Source organism: Gossypium raimondii, chromosome 4 (genome assembly GCF_025698545.1).
Source record: "Gossypium raimondii isolate GPD5lz chromosome 4, ASM2569854v1, whole genome shotgun sequence".
NCBI classification, from domain to species: Eukaryota; Viridiplantae; Streptophyta; class Magnoliopsida; order Malvales; family Malvaceae; genus Gossypium; species Gossypium raimondii.
In genome coordinates, this window is record NC_068568.1 from 35,270,869 (window position 1) to 35,289,407 (window position 18,539).

General features: G+C 31.9%; 1 protein-coding gene across 1 annotated transcript; it reads left to right on the top strand.

The window, feature by feature from the left end:
* The first annotated feature begins 1,825 nt into the window (after nt 1-1,825).
* Nucleotides 1,826-4,684, top strand: LOC105780996 (lysine histidine transporter 1). The gene is made up of 8 exons (XM_012605556.2): nt 1,826-1,955; nt 2,566-2,723; nt 2,821-3,204; nt 3,338-3,731; nt 3,799-3,904; nt 3,994-4,085; nt 4,216-4,284; nt 4,365-4,684. The coding sequence occupies exons 1-8, from the start codon at nt 1,905-1,907 to the stop codon at nt 4,461-4,463; spliced, it is 1,353 nt and encodes a 450-aa protein (XP_012461010.1). The 5' UTR covers nt 1,826-1,904; the 3' UTR covers nt 4,464-4,684.
* Nucleotides 4,685-18,539: the final 13,855 nt, after the last annotated feature.

The window sequence follows — 18,539 nt, forward strand, 5'->3', positions numbered from 1 at the left end:
ATGCATTTTTTTTCAATTTTGTATTTTTTAATCAATTAACCATCGAAGCGTTAAAATTTCTTAACGAAACTTTAATACTACCCTAATGACACTCCGTAAATATTTATAAAAATATTTACGGCTAAGTTTATAATATCAAGGTCTCGATACCTCGTTGTCGATCCAATTTACCTAATAATTTCTTTTAAATCACAAAATTCACTAATTCAAAAATATTTCTAAAATCACGCTTAACTTATAATATTTAATTAATAAATTTTTTAACTTTTTCATCAGATTTAGTGATCTCAAATCACTATTTTGACACTACTGAAAATTGGGTTGTTATAGGTTCTATCCAAATTTATATTAGGTTAGATCTAAATGCATTTAAATTATCAACCCGTCCATTTGTGGTTTATAATAGTTTAATTTTGATCGGAATATAAGAATGTGTTTCTTGTAATTCTATTTTAAAATTTTAATTTTATAATTTAATAAGTATTATTTTATATTCTCTTAAAATTTTAAGAATAAGAATAATTTTTAATGAATAATTTAATTAAAAAATTTTCCTTTACTAAAACTATTAAAAATATAATATCTTACTAATACTTTAAATTTTAGGGTAAACTATAAAAGTAGTCACTCAATTTTGGTGAAATTTCTTTTTTGTTCTCCACTAAACTATGAAAAGTTACATTTTGATCACTAAAGTTATTGACTTATTAAATTTTGGTCACTCTTCTGTTAATTGTCCTAACAACCTTAACGAAAAAGTGAGGTAGAACATTAATTCAAGGGTTAATGTAACAACCTTAATGAAAAAGTGAGGTGAGACGTTAATTCAAGGGTTAATATCCAATTTGATCCATGAATTATAGCTAAAACATTTAATTTAGTACTTTTACAACATTTTCAACAATAATTCTTAAAAAATTAAAAATATTTAAAAATTATGAAATTTCATTTATTTTTGAAGTTATAAAAATATTTTTAAAATTATAATTATGTAAAAAGTAAAAAAAATTCAAAAATTCTAAACATTATATAATAATCAAAACACATACTTACAATTTTTTTAAAAATCATAATTATGAAAAAAATTCATAATAAACAAAACACGTACTGACATATTTTTATAAATTTTATGACTTTCTAAAGATTTTTTATATTTTTCAGAATAATTTTAAAAATATTGTAAAAGTATCAAATTGAATGTTTTAGTTATAGTTCAAAGATCAAATTATATATTAACCCTTAAATTAATGTGCCACCTCACTTTTCCGTTAAGACAATAATGACTATAACGGACGAGTGATCAAAACATTATAAGTTAATAACTTTAATGATCAAAATATAATTTTTATAATTTAGTATTAAAACTGAAATTTCATGTGATATTTTTATAATTTACCTTAAATTTTAACGTAGTTTTCAATTCTAACTTACTTGGTTACGTGTATATTAGATAGATCGTAGATATAAACAATTTTGGGCATGCAAATGTGTAAGTATTTTATTGCGTAGATCATATATATATATATATATATATATATATATATCACATGATTTAATATTCTAATAACTAGTAAAATATACTTAATAAGTTTCAACTCTTTTATATGATGATTCATGGTCATCATATGTACGTGGACTCCATGTTGATCACGTAAAATCAAACTCTGTTTTTGTTTTTCTTTATCTTTCTAGTTTATGAGATAAGCTAATCACACATATTAATATATTATTAAAAATACGAAATTATTAATGTGATTATTTTGAAAATTCAAAATCGTTATTTTCGAGTTTCGACAAATTTTGAATTAATTATCTTTTCAAGTGGGGTTTCTCTATAAATACTAACCAAAATCACTCGGATTTAACTTTCATTCTTCTTCTGTTTGCAGTGTTTGCTCTCAGATATGGAAACTCAACCTTCTTCCGATAATGGTTATGCCGGGAACAACACTAGTGTAAGTTTTTCTACCCTTTAATTTGCATGCAATTATTTTCAAACTCATTGGCCTTTTTTTCCTTCTTTACCTCTTTAGCTTCTGTCATGAGACTATGAAAGCTTATGAAAAGCCTAAATAACTTTGATGAAAATATCTGCAATCATTAAGATTTTAAATATTTTTCTTCTTCTTAATCCTGAGCTTGAAAAGATTATTCTGGTGTTCAGTGGGTTCTTTTCTGTTTACCCACGTAATATCAATGGTTCATCACAAATCGTTACTGTGTATATTTACTTTTTCTCATTGACTGTATAATTAAGTCACTTCACGTGCTTGGGCGAGGGTACCTTTCTACTCACGCCACCTTAATTATTTTCAACTTTGGTTATCTCAAGTGACCCTTCGTCACAAGGAATTGCAATTGAATGATATTTTTGGTTTCTATAGGGAATCTATATTATAAATAACCCTCTTTCGCTGGCGTGGCAGTTTTACAACAAGGGTTCAGTTGATACGTTATCAGATTTTTTTATATGATATTTAAGTTCTCTACATCTGTATGTTTGGTATCTGCTATAAAGTTATATATATATATATAATAGACAACTGTTTTCATTGTCAATGACAGTCTGAAGAAAATTTAAAAAGGCAGAAAGAAATTGATGAATGGCTGCCAATTACATCATCAAGGAATGCGAAATGGTGGTATTCAGCTTTCCACAATGTGACAGCAATGGTTGGAGCTGGTGTCCTCAGTCTCCCCTATGCATTATCAGAACTTGGGTGGTAATGTTCTCAACACTTCATTCATTGCAAGCTTAATTATTGTAGCCAAGCAAGCAAGCGTATAGTCTTCATTTAACTTCTGTATTTGCTTTTTCAGGGGACCTGGTGTGGCTATCCTAGTCCTATCATGGATCATAACTCTCTATACTCTATGGCAAATGGTCGAGATGCACGAGATGGTTCCCGGAAAACGTTTCGACCGATACCATGAACTCGGCCAATACGCCTTTGGCGAAAAACTCGGTCTCTACATTGTGGTGCCACAACAACTTATTGTTGAAGTTGGTGTCTGTATAGTTTACATGGTTACAGGCGGTAAATCATTGGAGAAGTTCCATGACACTGTCTGCAGTACCTGCAAACAGATAAAACTAACCTATTTCATCATGATTTTCGCCTCCGTTCACTTTGTGCTGTCTCACCTCCCCAACTTCAACTCCATTTCTGGTGTCTCCTTGGCTGCAGCAGTCATGTCCTTGAGGTATCTATCCATCCATCCATCCATCCATCTATCTATCTATCTATCTATATCTATCTATCTATCTATCTATCTATCTATCTATCTATCTATCTATGTCTAATGCATGATTTGGTGGTTATTATTGCCATACCAGTTACTCTACAATTGCTTGGGGAGCTTCAGTGGCTAAGGGTGTTCAACCAGAGGTACAATATGGGTACAAAGCCAAGACTGCAGCAGGGACAGTGTTCAATTTCTTCAGTGGTTTGGGAGATATAGCTTTTGCCTATGCAGGCCACAATGTGGTCTTGGAGATCCAAGCTACAATCCCATCTACACCCGAAAAGCCCTCAAAAGGACCGATGTGGAAAGGCGTTATCGTTGCATATATCGTCGTGGCCTTGTGCTACTTCCCTGTTGCCTTAATTGGCTACTGGATGTTCGGCAATTCTATCGAAGACAACATTCTCATCTCATTGGAGAAACCAGCATGGCTTATTGCAATGGCTAACATATTTGTAGTTATTCACGTGATTGGAAGCTACCAGGTTTATATAGATCAATATTTCTTATCATTATTGTTTTAGATTCTATCTTAATTTTGGTTTTAAGCAGATCTATGCAATGCCGGTGTTCGACATGATCGAGACCGTACTAGTAAAGAAACTAAATTTCAGACCCTCGACGACACTTCGATTCTTTGTTCGAAACTTTTATGTTGGTTAGTGAACTCTTTTAACTTATTTCAACAAATTTGAAAGCAAATCAAAGACGTGATTTATATATATATGTTCATATCTTCTTTCGCAGCATTTACGATGTTTATTGCCATTACCTTTCCCTTCTTTGGTGGTCTTCTCGGATTTTTCGGAGGATTTGCCTTTGCACCAACAACATACTTTGTAAGTCGCATTCTCTCTCTTCATGTCATCTTAGTTTTCGGTAGTATCCCAGAGATTTAAAATTTGAAACTCAGATTTCCCATTGTGGCGCCCTTCAATTACTCAATCTGAATTTTGTTTTCTTCTTCAGCTGCCTTGCATCATATGGCTTGCCATCTACAAACCAAAGAAATTCGGACTATCATGGTGGACTAACTGGGTAAGAGAAGTTGATTCAAACTTCACCAACCTCATTGTCTCAATGTGCTGATTTGGCTCTTTTTTTTTTTTTTTGCCCAGATCTGCATCGTATTTGGTGTATGCTTGATGGTGCTGTCACCAATTGGAGGGTTGAGACAGATCATACTGCAAGCCAAAGAATATGAATTTTACTCTTAAATTGAAGTAGGGGATGTAGGAACAACTGAAGAAGCTGATGATGGTCCGTGGCATTGAACAAGGGAACTGTGGCCGTTGAGAGCAAACTACATGAGAATTTACCACCTTTGCTTTTGCATTTATTATTTTTATACTTGTTTTCAATATAAAGTGAATTGACCGAGTGTATGTATATATTTCTATTATTCAATAAAATAGTTAAAAAATATGTAAACTATAAATATCTATACTTTTTTATCTTTATAAAATCGACATAATTGATAAATTAATAATATTATCAATTTATTCAAGGTTATAAATTTAAAAGCCTTTAAGAAAAATAAAGCAATTAAACTCTTCGACTTAACTCGTACTCAATTCAACCCTTAACATTAATCCAAAAGTTCAATTAAACTCTTCCGACTCTTAAAACCAGCTAACATGCTTATCAAATTACAATACGTGACAGGTCCAAATTTAAGCTTTTCATTGTTTTTCTAATAAAAACATTATAAAAATATAAAAACTTATAAAATTTATTTTTAAAAAATTAATCTTTCCACCTATCTCCTTCTCCACTCTTTCTCCCATGCCACAGTGCTTCACTCAAGCTCCATTAGGGCATTATTGAGGTCCAGGGGCGAAACCAGAACATTCTTTTAGGGGGACTGAATGAAATTTTAATTTTTCATATTTTATATCTTTATAACTTTTAAAGAATTAAATCGATTTTTTATAATATTAGGGGGGCCAAAGTATAATTTTACCTTTACTAATTTAAAATTTTTAAAAAAATTTAAGGGCTTAAATAGTAATTTTACATTTTAGGGGGGCTGGGGCCCATGCTAGCCTCGCTCTAGATTCGCCACTGTTGAGGTCCCTAACCACCGATCAAGTTGTACATGTTCACCCGTCATTGCACCTCCATTCCAACTCATACAATTGCTCTTCCATCCTAGAATATAGGAACATAGATGTGGTTGTTGGGGCTGAAAGTACATTGGACAAGACCCAAGTATAATAAATTTTAGATCCATTTATGGGTTTATTCATTTGTGGTGTTCATAGTGTGACTTATCACAATCCTGAGTAAGTGATGGACCATGTGTGCACGACTCGTATACTTTGATATATTAAAAGCTTGAGCTAAGTTGGTAATATCGCCGGAAGCTGGTAAGTTCAGTATACGACTTATGCATGATAAAGTTTCACTTACAATAGTGGGATTCATAGTCCAATAAAAAGGGTAAATGATACCCTCTTATTGGCATACATGATAAATGAAAAAGTAATGTGGCAACGGGTCAATTGTCTAAAGAAAAATTAGTTAATTACTATATCTTAATAATTGACTTTTTCATTAAGGAAGATGTAATGATTAGCATGAGACAAAATAGAATCATATTGGGAAAATGAATTTTATTGCAAAGAGATTAAGGATGTCCTATAAGGGTAACACACATATGACAAGGTCATTGGACGAGCACTTGATAAGCAACTTCAGTAATGGTATATAATGGGGAGAGCTTAGTCATGGTACTTTAGTGGAATATCTTCATAACTAAATAATGTTGTAATTAACAAATGAAGAGTTAGAACTTAATTACAAATTATTTGAGCTCTAATTATATATGTCCAATTTGTCCTTCCACTAGCCCGATATATCCTTGATGGTTTGCATTTGAATAAATGATGTAAATATATGAAAACAACGAATAAGAGAAATAGACCGTATAGATCATTATTCGTAATAAATGTGTTTTCTCGCCATAAACAAGAGATGAAATAGAGATTAGATTAATTTCTTCGATTTATTGTTTAATTAAATTATAATTTAATATTTAAAGATTGAAGTAAAAATTAAATTAACTAGTCATCGTTGTTTCATAAAACAAGATAATTAAATTTATTTACTCATAGATTCCAATGGGGTAAACTCGCCATGACTTTAATGGGATTGAAATTGGGTTGAGAAAATAATTTTATTTATTTGAATATTTTGGGTATAGGTAAAATTTCTTATTGGATTGAATAAATTATATGAGTTGGTTTAAAAACTAGATAACACATATTTGTACCCAATACATGATGAGACCTAACTACATTCGATGTATAACAATAGGCGACAAATCTTAGTCCCAGAAAGGGGTTGTTGTCACCCACATATTACTCCTAGTGGGAGTATGTTTTTTCCTATTAAAATATTATTATTTGGTCACACCTTATTTGATTGAGACTCTTGTTATTTTCTTTATAAATAGAGACTATGAGCTAGGTCAAATTACACCATTCACAACGAGGTTGCTTTGTCGGAATAAAGCGAAATTATTGCACACAAAATAATACTATTTTTCATAAGTTTTCTAACCTTAGAAAGTTTTCATAAGTTTTCATATAACAGCCCAATTTTTAGTGGTGTCAAAAATGGTGGATTTGAACCCTATTTCTATAGTTTGAGCTCTTAAATATTAATATTTAGTATTTACGAGGTTAATATATAAATATATTAAAGTTTAGTCCAATAATTTTGTTGAATTGATAGTTAATTAAGGTACATGGACTAAATTGTAAAAATTTTGTCATTATGGATTTTAATTAGCTAAGGGTTCAAAATGGTAATTAAACCATTTTTATTCAATAGTGGAAATAGATGCCATCCACTAATTTTAGTTAATCTTGATTAAGATTAATTAATTAAAGTTTAAATTAATTAATTAAGGTTAATTAACTTATAATTAAGGTATAAAAGACAAAATATAAAAGATGACATTTCTTTCATCTTCTTCATTTGGTAGTGAGAAAAAGAAAGAAAAGGGTTTCAAAACATTTCAATATTCGATCCCTCAATTAGTAAGATTTCTAAGTCTTTTGTTGTAATTTTTTATGTTTTTGAGGTCATATGAGCTTAATTTAGCTAGCCCATGTACCAATTTGCAAAACTATTAAAGCTTCTTAAAGTTTTTATTGATGATTTTGTAAAGAAATTGGTGTTAAATTGATAGATTTTAAGCTTATAAGTGAAAAAGGGCTAGATTGTAAAGTTTAATTGTTAGTTTTTGAATATAAGGACTAAAGTCTATAGATTGTGAAATTGATGTCAAATTTCTATAATTTTAGATAATAGAGGGTCCTAAAAGGATGTAATTGAGATTGGTTATGAAACCTGAAGCTCAAAATTGAAAGTTATGGCAAATTTGGTTTTAGTGACTAAATTGAATAAAATGAAAAATTTAGGGATTGAAAAAATGAAATTGATTTGATTCATGCATATAATAAGATGATATAAAATGTTTGGAATTGATAAATTGAACCGAATTGTTGTATAGATTGGGAATTGAACCAAATCAAGATAATTAGGAAAAGGTAAAATTGTTGATTAGTCTTTAAAGACTTGTTCGTTTTCTATTTTTCCAGGTAATTTCATATGGAACCTACAATTTTGTTTCATGTTATAATTAAATTGTAATTATTTTGCTTATTAGTTTATATAAATGTGAATTTGGTGATTTTGACTTCAATTGGACTAAATTGAAAGTATGAAAAATATGATATTTATGAAGCAGTGCAGGTACCAAAATGAAAATGGAATGTTTATAAAATTGGTATGATATTTATATGATGTTATAGGGATTTAAATGATATGATTACAGTACTAAGACTCGTGTAAACTTAGTAAAGGATTAGGATACGTATGGCATGCCATTAGGGTCAAATATAGAATTGATCAAGGATTTACATGGTTATATGAGATCCAACATTTTTTATAGATTCTTGATTTATATGTATCGTTGGTTTAGCTTGAGCAACCCTAATCACTGTCAACTTGTGTGAGCAACCCTGATCACTGTCAGCTTGTGTGAGCAATATAGTCTCGTCTATCTGAGTTGATTTACTAAGGTTCTCTCGAGTGAAAATGGTAACCTAATGGAAATGAAATTGTTGAAATGATTTGAACATGAATTGAATTATGTATGCTTTCAAATTAAATATGATTTGGATGGTATATGATATTAAATGGAATTATTGTATTTATATATGTTTGTCTTATAAGTTCTTGATGTGTAAGTGAACTAACCTATTGGTTGTATTTATTGATATGCATATGATACTATAAGGATGCTAAGGGATGTCATATAGAATGTCAATGTATTTAAATATTTAATTTGTTGTAATGTAAAGGTAAGTTAAGTAAATTTTATATCGACTTACTAAACATTCAGTATGCTTGATTCGGTATTGATTCGGTTATAGAACTAACTCCCTTTTTCCTTGTAGATTGCCAACTTGTGGAACGTGTCTATCGTATGATCGAGAATCTCACACTATTCCATTATTGATTCGGTATTTTTTTCAATTGTTTTAGAGCTCAGTTTCGTGACATGTATATAGGTGTTATGCATTTGTTAACCTTGAATGTTGGAATAGCTTGAAACATTTCGAATGCTTGATTTAGCCATGTTAATGTCTAATGTAAATGGTTTGCTTTTGGAAAATGTGGTTGAATTATAAATAATGCTTAAAATAGCATGTTTGAACATTGATTAGTATAGATGAGAAGTTGGTTATTGAATGGCTAATTGGTTGGATGAATTGCTTAAAGTTGAATAGGTTGAAATGGTATTATTTATGCCAAGTTGAGGTTATATTGAATTGGTTGAATTGAAATGATTAAATGGTTTGTTTTGACAAGTTTTTGGTATGGTGTGGTTAAGTTGAATTTGAGTGTTTTAAACTTGTTAAGTAGAAATCATTCGATATAGGAATTTAGTGGACTGCCTGTAATGTTGCTACATCACACCCTGAATGTCGTGACATTGACTCTATTTTATTTTGAAAACTTTACAAAATGATCCCCAATTTAAAGAGTTAGCTTCGAACTTCGAAGTCACAACACCACTTAGTGAATATCGTGACACCAACCTTTAAAGTCGCGATGTTGAACCCCAAAGTCGCAACACTCATCCTTTATAACTTATAAAAACATGCAATAGGGTCTTCGGTCTAGGAAGCTTGTATTCGATCTTCGATGTCACGACACCAAGCTCTAGCAGTTGCGACATTGCCTTAATTATTTCGAAAAACTTTTTTGATAAACTCTTAATTGATTTTGGGATGGTATCGGGCTTTCGTAAGTTCATGCAAGACTTAGTCATGATTTGTATTGAATGTTATGCGAATGATGTATGCCACACCCCAATATCGGCGAATCTGACAAAATAACCAGCAGGTATGCATGTTACCTGTCTTAGTGTACTATTATAGCATAGTCTATCATTTTACAAACTTCTGGCAAGCTAGTTTGGTGCAAAATGTATCCGCTTGTGTAGTAACTAAGGATTTTAGCTTGGGGTGTTTTACAATTGAAAAAAGAGTACACCAATCAAAGAGTAGGCCTCAGAGTTTTGACTATGCATGACGTGCTTACCTATTATATGAGAAACCTATGAGCGATTAGATCGTCTTCAAGAGCACGCCATTATAGTTACCATCAAAGGTATAGTACATCTAGTTTGCTCGAAAACTGTGCAATATGGGTTCTGTAACGAGTTTTGTTAGGAGTCAAATGAATGGATTAACTGGTTGAACCAGATCTACACCAGATTCTCTTTTAAAATTTTCTTGATTTTTGTAGGGCATTTAAGGGACAATATCTATATGTATTCAACACTTGTTAAGATCCACTAAGAGAAACTAAGTATATATAGTAGGAAGGGAACATTTCAGATGGTTTTTCTTTCCATCTGCTCTACGTTCTGGTACTTTTTCCAAAACCTAAACAATCCCTTCTTCTTTGTTAGGATTGGAAGATAATATTTTTAGCTTAATTGATCGATATTTCAGTCTCCTAGTAAGTCTGATAGCTCTGCATGTTATGGTTTTGAAAGAGCAAGGATGTTAATAGGCATAAAAACAGTAGGGTGTGAATAGAAGGCCCTCCATGGGAGTCGTCTGTAATTGAAATGTTAGTAAATTGTCTGCAAATGGGATTTTAATGGAAGTTCCATAACCTTTTAGCAGTTGCACTTATTGGTTCGAGTAGGATCATCAGAACAGACACACTAAGTTGAAGTGAAGGTGAGTTCTCAGGTGAGTCCCTAATCTTGACTCCTACAAGTCGTTTCAGAAAATTTCTTCTTATGATTGATGTTCCAATAAAGGTGCAAGAGTCCGTGAATGACTGTTGAATGTATATACATGATCCTCATATAGTATCTGCATGAATTTAAGTGTGCGATGTGTTGTGTATGGGTGCATGTGGTCCTGTGAAGCCATTGTATGTTCATACTTGGAGCGTATATTATGTTGCATGATTGTATCGATGTGTGGTAAACATGTAAATAAGTATGTTTATGTTAGGGTATGATTAAATTCTACATGAATGTGTATATATGTTATATGTAAGATGCATGATTAAAAATGTTGGAGAAGTGGGGGCTTGACGGAGTGTAGAGAAATTATGCGATACGAGATTAGACCCCGCGGTGGTATTCGACGAAGTTCGTTGAGACAGTAAACACAAATTTTGGTATGGCAAATCTGAGTAAAGACCATGGCCATGGCATATTCTGGAAAAGATGGATGGGCCGCATTTATCTACTAAGGTTTCTACGTATTCTAGGGCGATGATGGGCAAACCTCACACGATGGTGAGTTTAGGCAAATCCATATCACAAACACGCCAATTCATGTGGTGCTTTGGTGGCAACCAAACAAAGCCTTTTTAGGCAAGTTATTTGTGAAACCTTTATGGCGTATCCTGTGGAGCCTTTGTGGCGTGTTCAGTAACGCCTAAAGGGTTAGTAATGGTTAGCTACCTTCGTGGCAAAGTCTAGTTATTCATTGAAGTAGTTCCAAAAAAAGCTTACTTTACGATGTCCTAATCTATAATTTCGCCATAGTAATTTGTCAAAAAGAGAATACAGTGTACTTGAAAGTATGGGCGGTGTAAGTGTCCACAAAGTCTAAGCAAATCCATATTCTATAAAATAGGTTATTTGATTCTACAGTATTCGCCAAACTTGGGCACTTTCACGATGTGTAACACAATTATCTGAAGTTCTAATGGATGACTTCAATGTCGCGTTTATCAAAAGAAATTCGTTATTTGAGTTAAGAGTTACGAACTGACTAGCATTTTGTCAGCCAACAAATCCAGTATTAGAATTTTCCAAAGGAAGGACCCACTTGGGAATTGTTCGAATCAATAAAGGAATCCAAAAAAGGTAAGATTCGTATGTAGATCAATTTAAGAGATCAATTATTATAGGAATTCGTCGAGAGTGGTTTTGATATAAAGATATTCTGTGAAATGCATCAATTTCTATTCCAAAGAGATTGTAAAATAGATCAACAATGACAAGTGAATATTGTAATTCGTCATATGGGTGGAATGAATGTATTACCGACAAGTGTAGAAACAAGCGTATATGAATTCGCCAAGAAAAAGGGAATGTAACCGCCAACATCAAAAAAGAAATTCAAAACTCTTCAAATGGAGAAGATTTAACGAAAAATGTTCAAGGTAATCTTAGTTAAAATTCACTAAGTTCATGCAAACTTATAAGCGTCTATTTATGATGTAGGTACCGAGAAACAAGTTAGCTATTCTGGAGAGACCAAGCCAGGAATGTGCCATGGAGGCTGCTAGAGTGGTGTTATTATACATACAGAGGACACTATAGGGATATGGAAAATTGTATTATATGCCAAATTGGAGTCTGTCTTTAACAAAGTTTTAGGTCGTAATGAGTTGTATACTATATTTAAGTTTCGATGTATTTAATGAGTACTTCTTTTTAATAGTTGTGAAGAAATAAACAAGAAGTTTGTTGTATTTAAGTTACACTAGTTTTAAAATCTTTATTAAGTGTTTAGTTCTTGTAGCACCCAATATTCGGATCTGACAATTAAGTTCAGGTAAAAGGTGTAACATTGTAACACCCCGATACTCGACCCGATTGTTGGGTCTTAGTTACATGATGTCACATTTATTGCCGAAGCAAATACTATCAATCACATTCAATTTATACCATTAATGTTTAAATTCGACCAAAATATACATTTAATACAATATACAATCATCACCAGGTCTTACACAAGCTTATGAAAGCTCAAATAGTAACCCGAGGTTAAAGAATGACCAAATTGTAAAAGTTTCAAAATATAGTGTTGACATCATGGAGTCAACATTTTCACATCGTGACATCGCTAAACAGTTTGTCACATCACGATGTCAGACCACTCGACATCGCGATGCCACTTACAGTATTAGCCTCGTCGAGACGACAGGGTTCCTCATCTCACTATGACAGTACAAGTCTTTTCTTGTCACAACGGCATTCGAACGACATCACAACATAACATAGTGTTTTGGCAATTTATACAGAACAACAACTTGCAATTCTTTCAACCAAGTTTTAACTTATTCAAAACCTATACTAATTAATAAATACAACACTTTGGCATCAACTCATGTACATAATTACCTAATTTTTCAATAAGCAAATTTCTTAAACCTATAAGGTAACAACCTAAAGCATTACTTTCAAAACTTGCACATTCATACCAAAATCATCAAGACTTTTAATATTATGGCATACATATATAGTCATACCAATGTAAGTGTATATAAACATAAATTGTACCAAACTTATACATTAGTCTTTTGAACCATAAGTGTATATAAACACAAAGTGTACCAAACTTGACTCAGCCTAGGTACATGCCTTAAAACAGAAAAATGAGATCTATACAAACATTGTTGAGTTCGAGATCTTGACTAGATGCTGAAGTTGATGCTCGGGATCTCGCTTTAAACCTAACCTGCGCACAAGATATAAAATCATACATTGAGCGACAAAGCTCAATGGTATTCCTATAATTCAAAAAGTAAATGCAAGTTAAATAAATTAAAACACTTAATCAACATGTAACTCAACAAAATACCAAACATCATGAAATAAGGTAACATTTGAATCATGTAAATTATTCAATTCATGTTTTATCTACTACAATTTGTTGTAACACGCCAAACCCAATCCTTTAGGAGGATCTAAATGTGACGTGTCACTACTCGAAAATCATTTTCTTAAAATTTTTCTAGCATAAACATTATAAAACCATAGTGTTTGAAATAAACCTTTAGTAAAATATGAAAAATAAAGTATAAGTCAAATGCCGTGTAGGATTTCAGTAATATATAAGTCAAATGCCGTGTAGGATTTCAGTAATATATATTTTATCAACCTAAAATAAAAATACTTTTAAATCATTCCATAAATTTTAATGACACTTCATTGAGTCATAAGTCTTCAACATGAGTCTTAATTACAATTTTTTCTGAAATACAATTAAACATTTGTTGGAAAAACGGGTTTAGAAGACGCAGCGAAAAATAAATTTAAGGAAAAACTAGAGTTTTAATTTATTTCCCAAAAAAAAATCTTGGTTGTGATATCTAAAGTAATAAACACTTAATCAAAATTATACATTTTCGATTCATCTAGAATGAGCGCTTTGATCGAGTAGTCTTCTCCTCTATCCTCAAGCTCACGTCTGTCGAGTTTGAACACGCTTCGAATCAAAAAAAATCACAAAAATTCCCAATGGGGTAATTTTGCAATTTCTCTAAACTTTTTGGTCAAGTCGTAAATTAAAAATATATCACTAGAAATTTTCTGGAATAATCTCTTCAAAGAATTTTCTCTCTACAACTTTCTCTTGAATTCAAGTGTGTGTAAATAATGAACCAAGGCTCACTTTATCTATGAAGAGTTTAGAGAGTTCAACTATGATTAAACTTAATAACTTTAATATTTAATTAATATAATATTTATCAAGATAAATATTATATTAAATTTAATATTAAATCTTATTAAAATAATAGAATATTTATCTATAAGATAAACATTAAATTAAATTTAATACTAAACTATTAAAATAATATTATTTTTGGAATAGTTAATCTGATATTAAATTCTCTAGTGGAGTCCCAGTAGGAGTGCAACTCTTCCACTACTCAACCACCGATGACCAACTGCCGCTGGCCACCAAGACGCCGAAGTTGCAGCCACCAGCACCACTATGTCCGGTGATGTAGGTGCTACACCCCCAAGCTGGTTCAACTGCTGCTGGTTTGGTCCGGGTCAATGACGACCTGACTGATCCAGTCTAGCCACCAGTTGGACTGTCGGCCCGATTTCACATACTGTGCTCGGTTCAACCATTTTTTGGGTCTTGGTCTGGGTTTTAGGCTCCCGGGCCCAATTTACGATCTCAGGTCTAATTTTCAAGTTCATTTACTCATTGGGCCAATTTTCTGACTTGAAAATTAACTTAAAAAAATATCATATTAATTTTAATTGATTTGATTAATTTAATTTAACTTGATCAAAATTAATTTTTTGAAAAATCACTTAGACTTTCCAAATTAATTTTTCAAGAAAATTCTTTAATCAAATTCTCTAGTTGAACAATTCTCGTGACCACCTAATTTAATTCCACATCGAATAATTTGACTCAATTAAATTATTCTGAAAGTCGTAGAATTTTCTTCTGATTCAAATGCAGTCCAATTGAGCTTTTGTTGAGCTAGCAGAGAGACCAATCAGACATATACAATTAGGCTCTAGTGATTTCAATTATGTCTAGAAGCATTGTTCCTATAATTCAAAATTACTTAATTATGGAGTTAGTCCACAAGAAGTACCATGATTGAAAATTCATTATTGTATACTCTTTACGAAAGCAATTCATCCAACTGCTTTGTCCAATGACCTCGTCATATATGTGTTACCCTCATATGATATCCTTGATTCCTTTTTGATGATTAATATAATCACTGTCACCATTGTGTCTTCTTAATGATTAATATAATCACTGCCAACAAATGGCTATGACAAATTTCTTGTCCAAGAACAAGTAACTCGTGGCCACGTTCCATATTTATCAATCCACACAATGCCAATAAGAGGATATCATTAACTCTTTAATTAAGTTATGAATTCCACTATTGCTAGTAAAGTCATGTCATACACAAGTCATGTACCTAACATACCAGCTATGGGCTCAATCATCTTTAGAGTATAAGCCTCCACTTATATCAAAGTACATGAGTTGCATACGCATGGTTAGTGACAAACTCAGGATATAGGTAAATCACACCATGAACATCACAAGTAAATTAATTCACAAATAGATTTAGAATTAATTCATCTTGGGTCCAGTCTAATGTATCATTCTACCAATGAATACATCTATGTTTCTACTTGTGGAGTCAACTGCACCGATAGCAAAGACTAGCCATCTCCGCAATTGAAATTATAGATGACGTAATAATCCTTCTTAGTATTTGAATCAAATGCTCACTTTGATTCTTTTACAAGATTACGGACTCATTTAGATTATCTACTAATGTAAGTTGTCTTTCTCGCAAACGTTCTTTATAATGCTACTTATCTTCAGTTTGAACTTTAAACAATCAATGAGCTAATATTTGCTTGTCACAATATCGCTATGCTTGCAAAATATAAAAGATAGAAAATACAAAAGACATAATAGTGAAATATGAAATTAACTTTATTTATTTATTTATCTATCTTTCAAATAAATAGAAAAAAGTTACATGTTTACTACAATATGGGCACATTGCCCAACAACATCACCCTTATCATGCATATACAAAACAATAGAAGTCTCATAGTAGCAGATGTCTTCCGACGTAGTCTAACAAAATGTCTTACTTTAATAGTAAGCCTGAGAAGGAAGAAGCGAAACATGGTAAGTTCAAAAAAACTTAGTGACTTCCAAAAGAAGTCTTATCAATAACCACTAATACTTCAAACAAATAATTTTAAGAGTCAAACACAATCACACAGTTCGCTAGATTGCAAGTACCATACAAAGATTCTTTATACATCATTTTACTATTCCTTTGGCGCATGTACTACGCCCATATGACTATACAGATAAACCTTTTTCATGCCATCAACATACTCAAATCCTTAGTTAGATTCATATCATATATTCCATTCATATTCCTTTGTTTGTATCATTTATCGTGATTTACCAATATGGTTTGCAACATATATTTGCCCTATCAGACGCTACACAATTATTTTCATGTATCGCGATTTGCTAGTTCAATGTACATTCCATTGAAGGCATCGTCATGATTATTTTTCCTTAACATCATTTCCATGATTCAGTCCATATCATTCTTGTCAGAAGTAGTAGGTGGTGGCTTAAGCATGAAGAATGGCTCTTACACTTTAACACAAGTGTTACAGACCCAGACTGACAACTCTAAACAACCACTTTTCATATACACACAGTTTACCTTTACAGAGCATAAGCACTTACCTTACACGAAATATAAAATAATAATACTATACACATGGAAGTATGAAGGAACTCACTAGAAATACAGCAAATTCTATATAGCAGGACCTTTTCCTTTATCACTCGGACCTTCTATAGTGTCTTGAGCTAAAATATAAATAATTAAACTTATCAGATCATTACACCATTGAAAACAAACATGCATGCAATAAACATTAACACTTAACCCAGAATCAAAAAGCTTCTTTCCTTACATACTAATCTGATACTTATGCATGTAGAGTTAAAAATACATAAATAATTATGAAAATAACCTAGGGTTCATCAGTATTTACTGGAGAGCTAAAACAAACGTAGGAGTTGAATGAATATAGAGAACCTAACTTCAGACAGGTTTCTGAACTTAAACTTTTCAGAGAATGTAGAGAAGATGAATGCAAAGAAAATACAAAATTCTTTTAGTGAAGACACTAATATCCTTATACATCTAAGCACGGAAACAATATTTAGTGGAAGGATCAGATTATTCCACCAACACTCTTGATTTTCATGATTAAGTGAACTTATCATCATTTAAGTCTTATCAACTACAATATCTTAGTTTCATTCTAACCAGTTCTCACTTGGCTAACTAAATAATCTTATTAAAATAATAAACAAATCTATTAACTGCAAACTTAACGAACTAACCTAAACTTCTGGGATGGCGCAAAACACCTGGCCATACAAGTTCATCGTCAAATGTCCGGGTATTGGAAGATGGCATGGAGTATCCCAACAAAGATGTTTTTCATACTGCACTGAAGCGGTACAGTTTCAAAAATGGCATGAAATATCACGTCACAAAATCTCGTTCAGAGAAATTAAAGGGAAAGAATGCAATGCGCGACGAAAGGTGCAAATGGAAAATCATGGCATCTTTTTGGAAGAAGATAGGCTTCTGGGCTATAAAGAAGTATCTTGGTCTACATACTTGTGTTACAGCAGGTACGCGATGTGATCACTCGATATTCTAACATAATGTAACCTAATCAAGTTATTCGTTTTTTGCTAATAACATAAATTCATGCGTATATTTTGCAAGTGTAAGTCAGGGTCATCCGAGGCTAGACTCCGACATGATATCTAACATAATTCTACCTATGGTGAAAGTGAGTTTTAAAATTCTCATCCTGATGTTGATTGCCAACATCCGTAGCCAGTATGATTTCATGTCATCGTACTATAAGACGGCGTGAACTATCACGTCACAAAATCTCATTCAAAGAAATTCGAGGGAAAGTGTGCAGTACATGACGGAAGATACAAATGAAAAATCATGGCATCTTTTTGGAAGAAGACAGGTTTATGGACGATAAATAATTATTTCAGTCCACATACTTGTGTTGAAGCAGCTATGCGATGTGATCACCTGATTTTCTAACATAATGTGTGTAATGACCCAAAATTCAAGGGCATCAAAAAAGTGCAATATCGGGCCTCCGTCTTAGTAAACCAAGTCCGTAAATAATTATTAGGAGTAATTATGAGTCTAGTAATGTGTCTAATTAATTTTTAATTAGATGAATTTAGTTTAATTAAGAGAAATTAGGAAAAATGACTAAATTGAGGAAATTTTGAAATTAGTGAAATATTCTAAAATTTAGTAGATAAATTTGAGTTTGGAAGAAATTTGAATAGAAATAGAGTGTGAATTAATTTAGAAAAGTAAATAAATTTAGTTAGGATTAAATTGGAATTAAAGTATAAATTAGATAG

Excerpts from the sequence above, each read along its gene's own strand:
- LOC105780996 (XM_012605556.2), top strand. The coding sequence starts at position 1,905 with ATGGAAACTCAACCTTCTTCCGATAATGGTTATGCCGGGAACAACACT. Across the intron at positions 1,956-2,565 it reads ATGCCGGGAACAACACTAGT|TCTGAAGAAAATTTAAAAAG; the intron begins GTAAGTTTTTCT and ends TGTCAATGACAG. Across the intron at positions 3,732-3,798 it reads ACGTGATTGGAAGCTACCAG|ATCTATGCAATGCCGGTGTT; the intron begins GTTTATATAGAT and ends GGTTTTAAGCAG.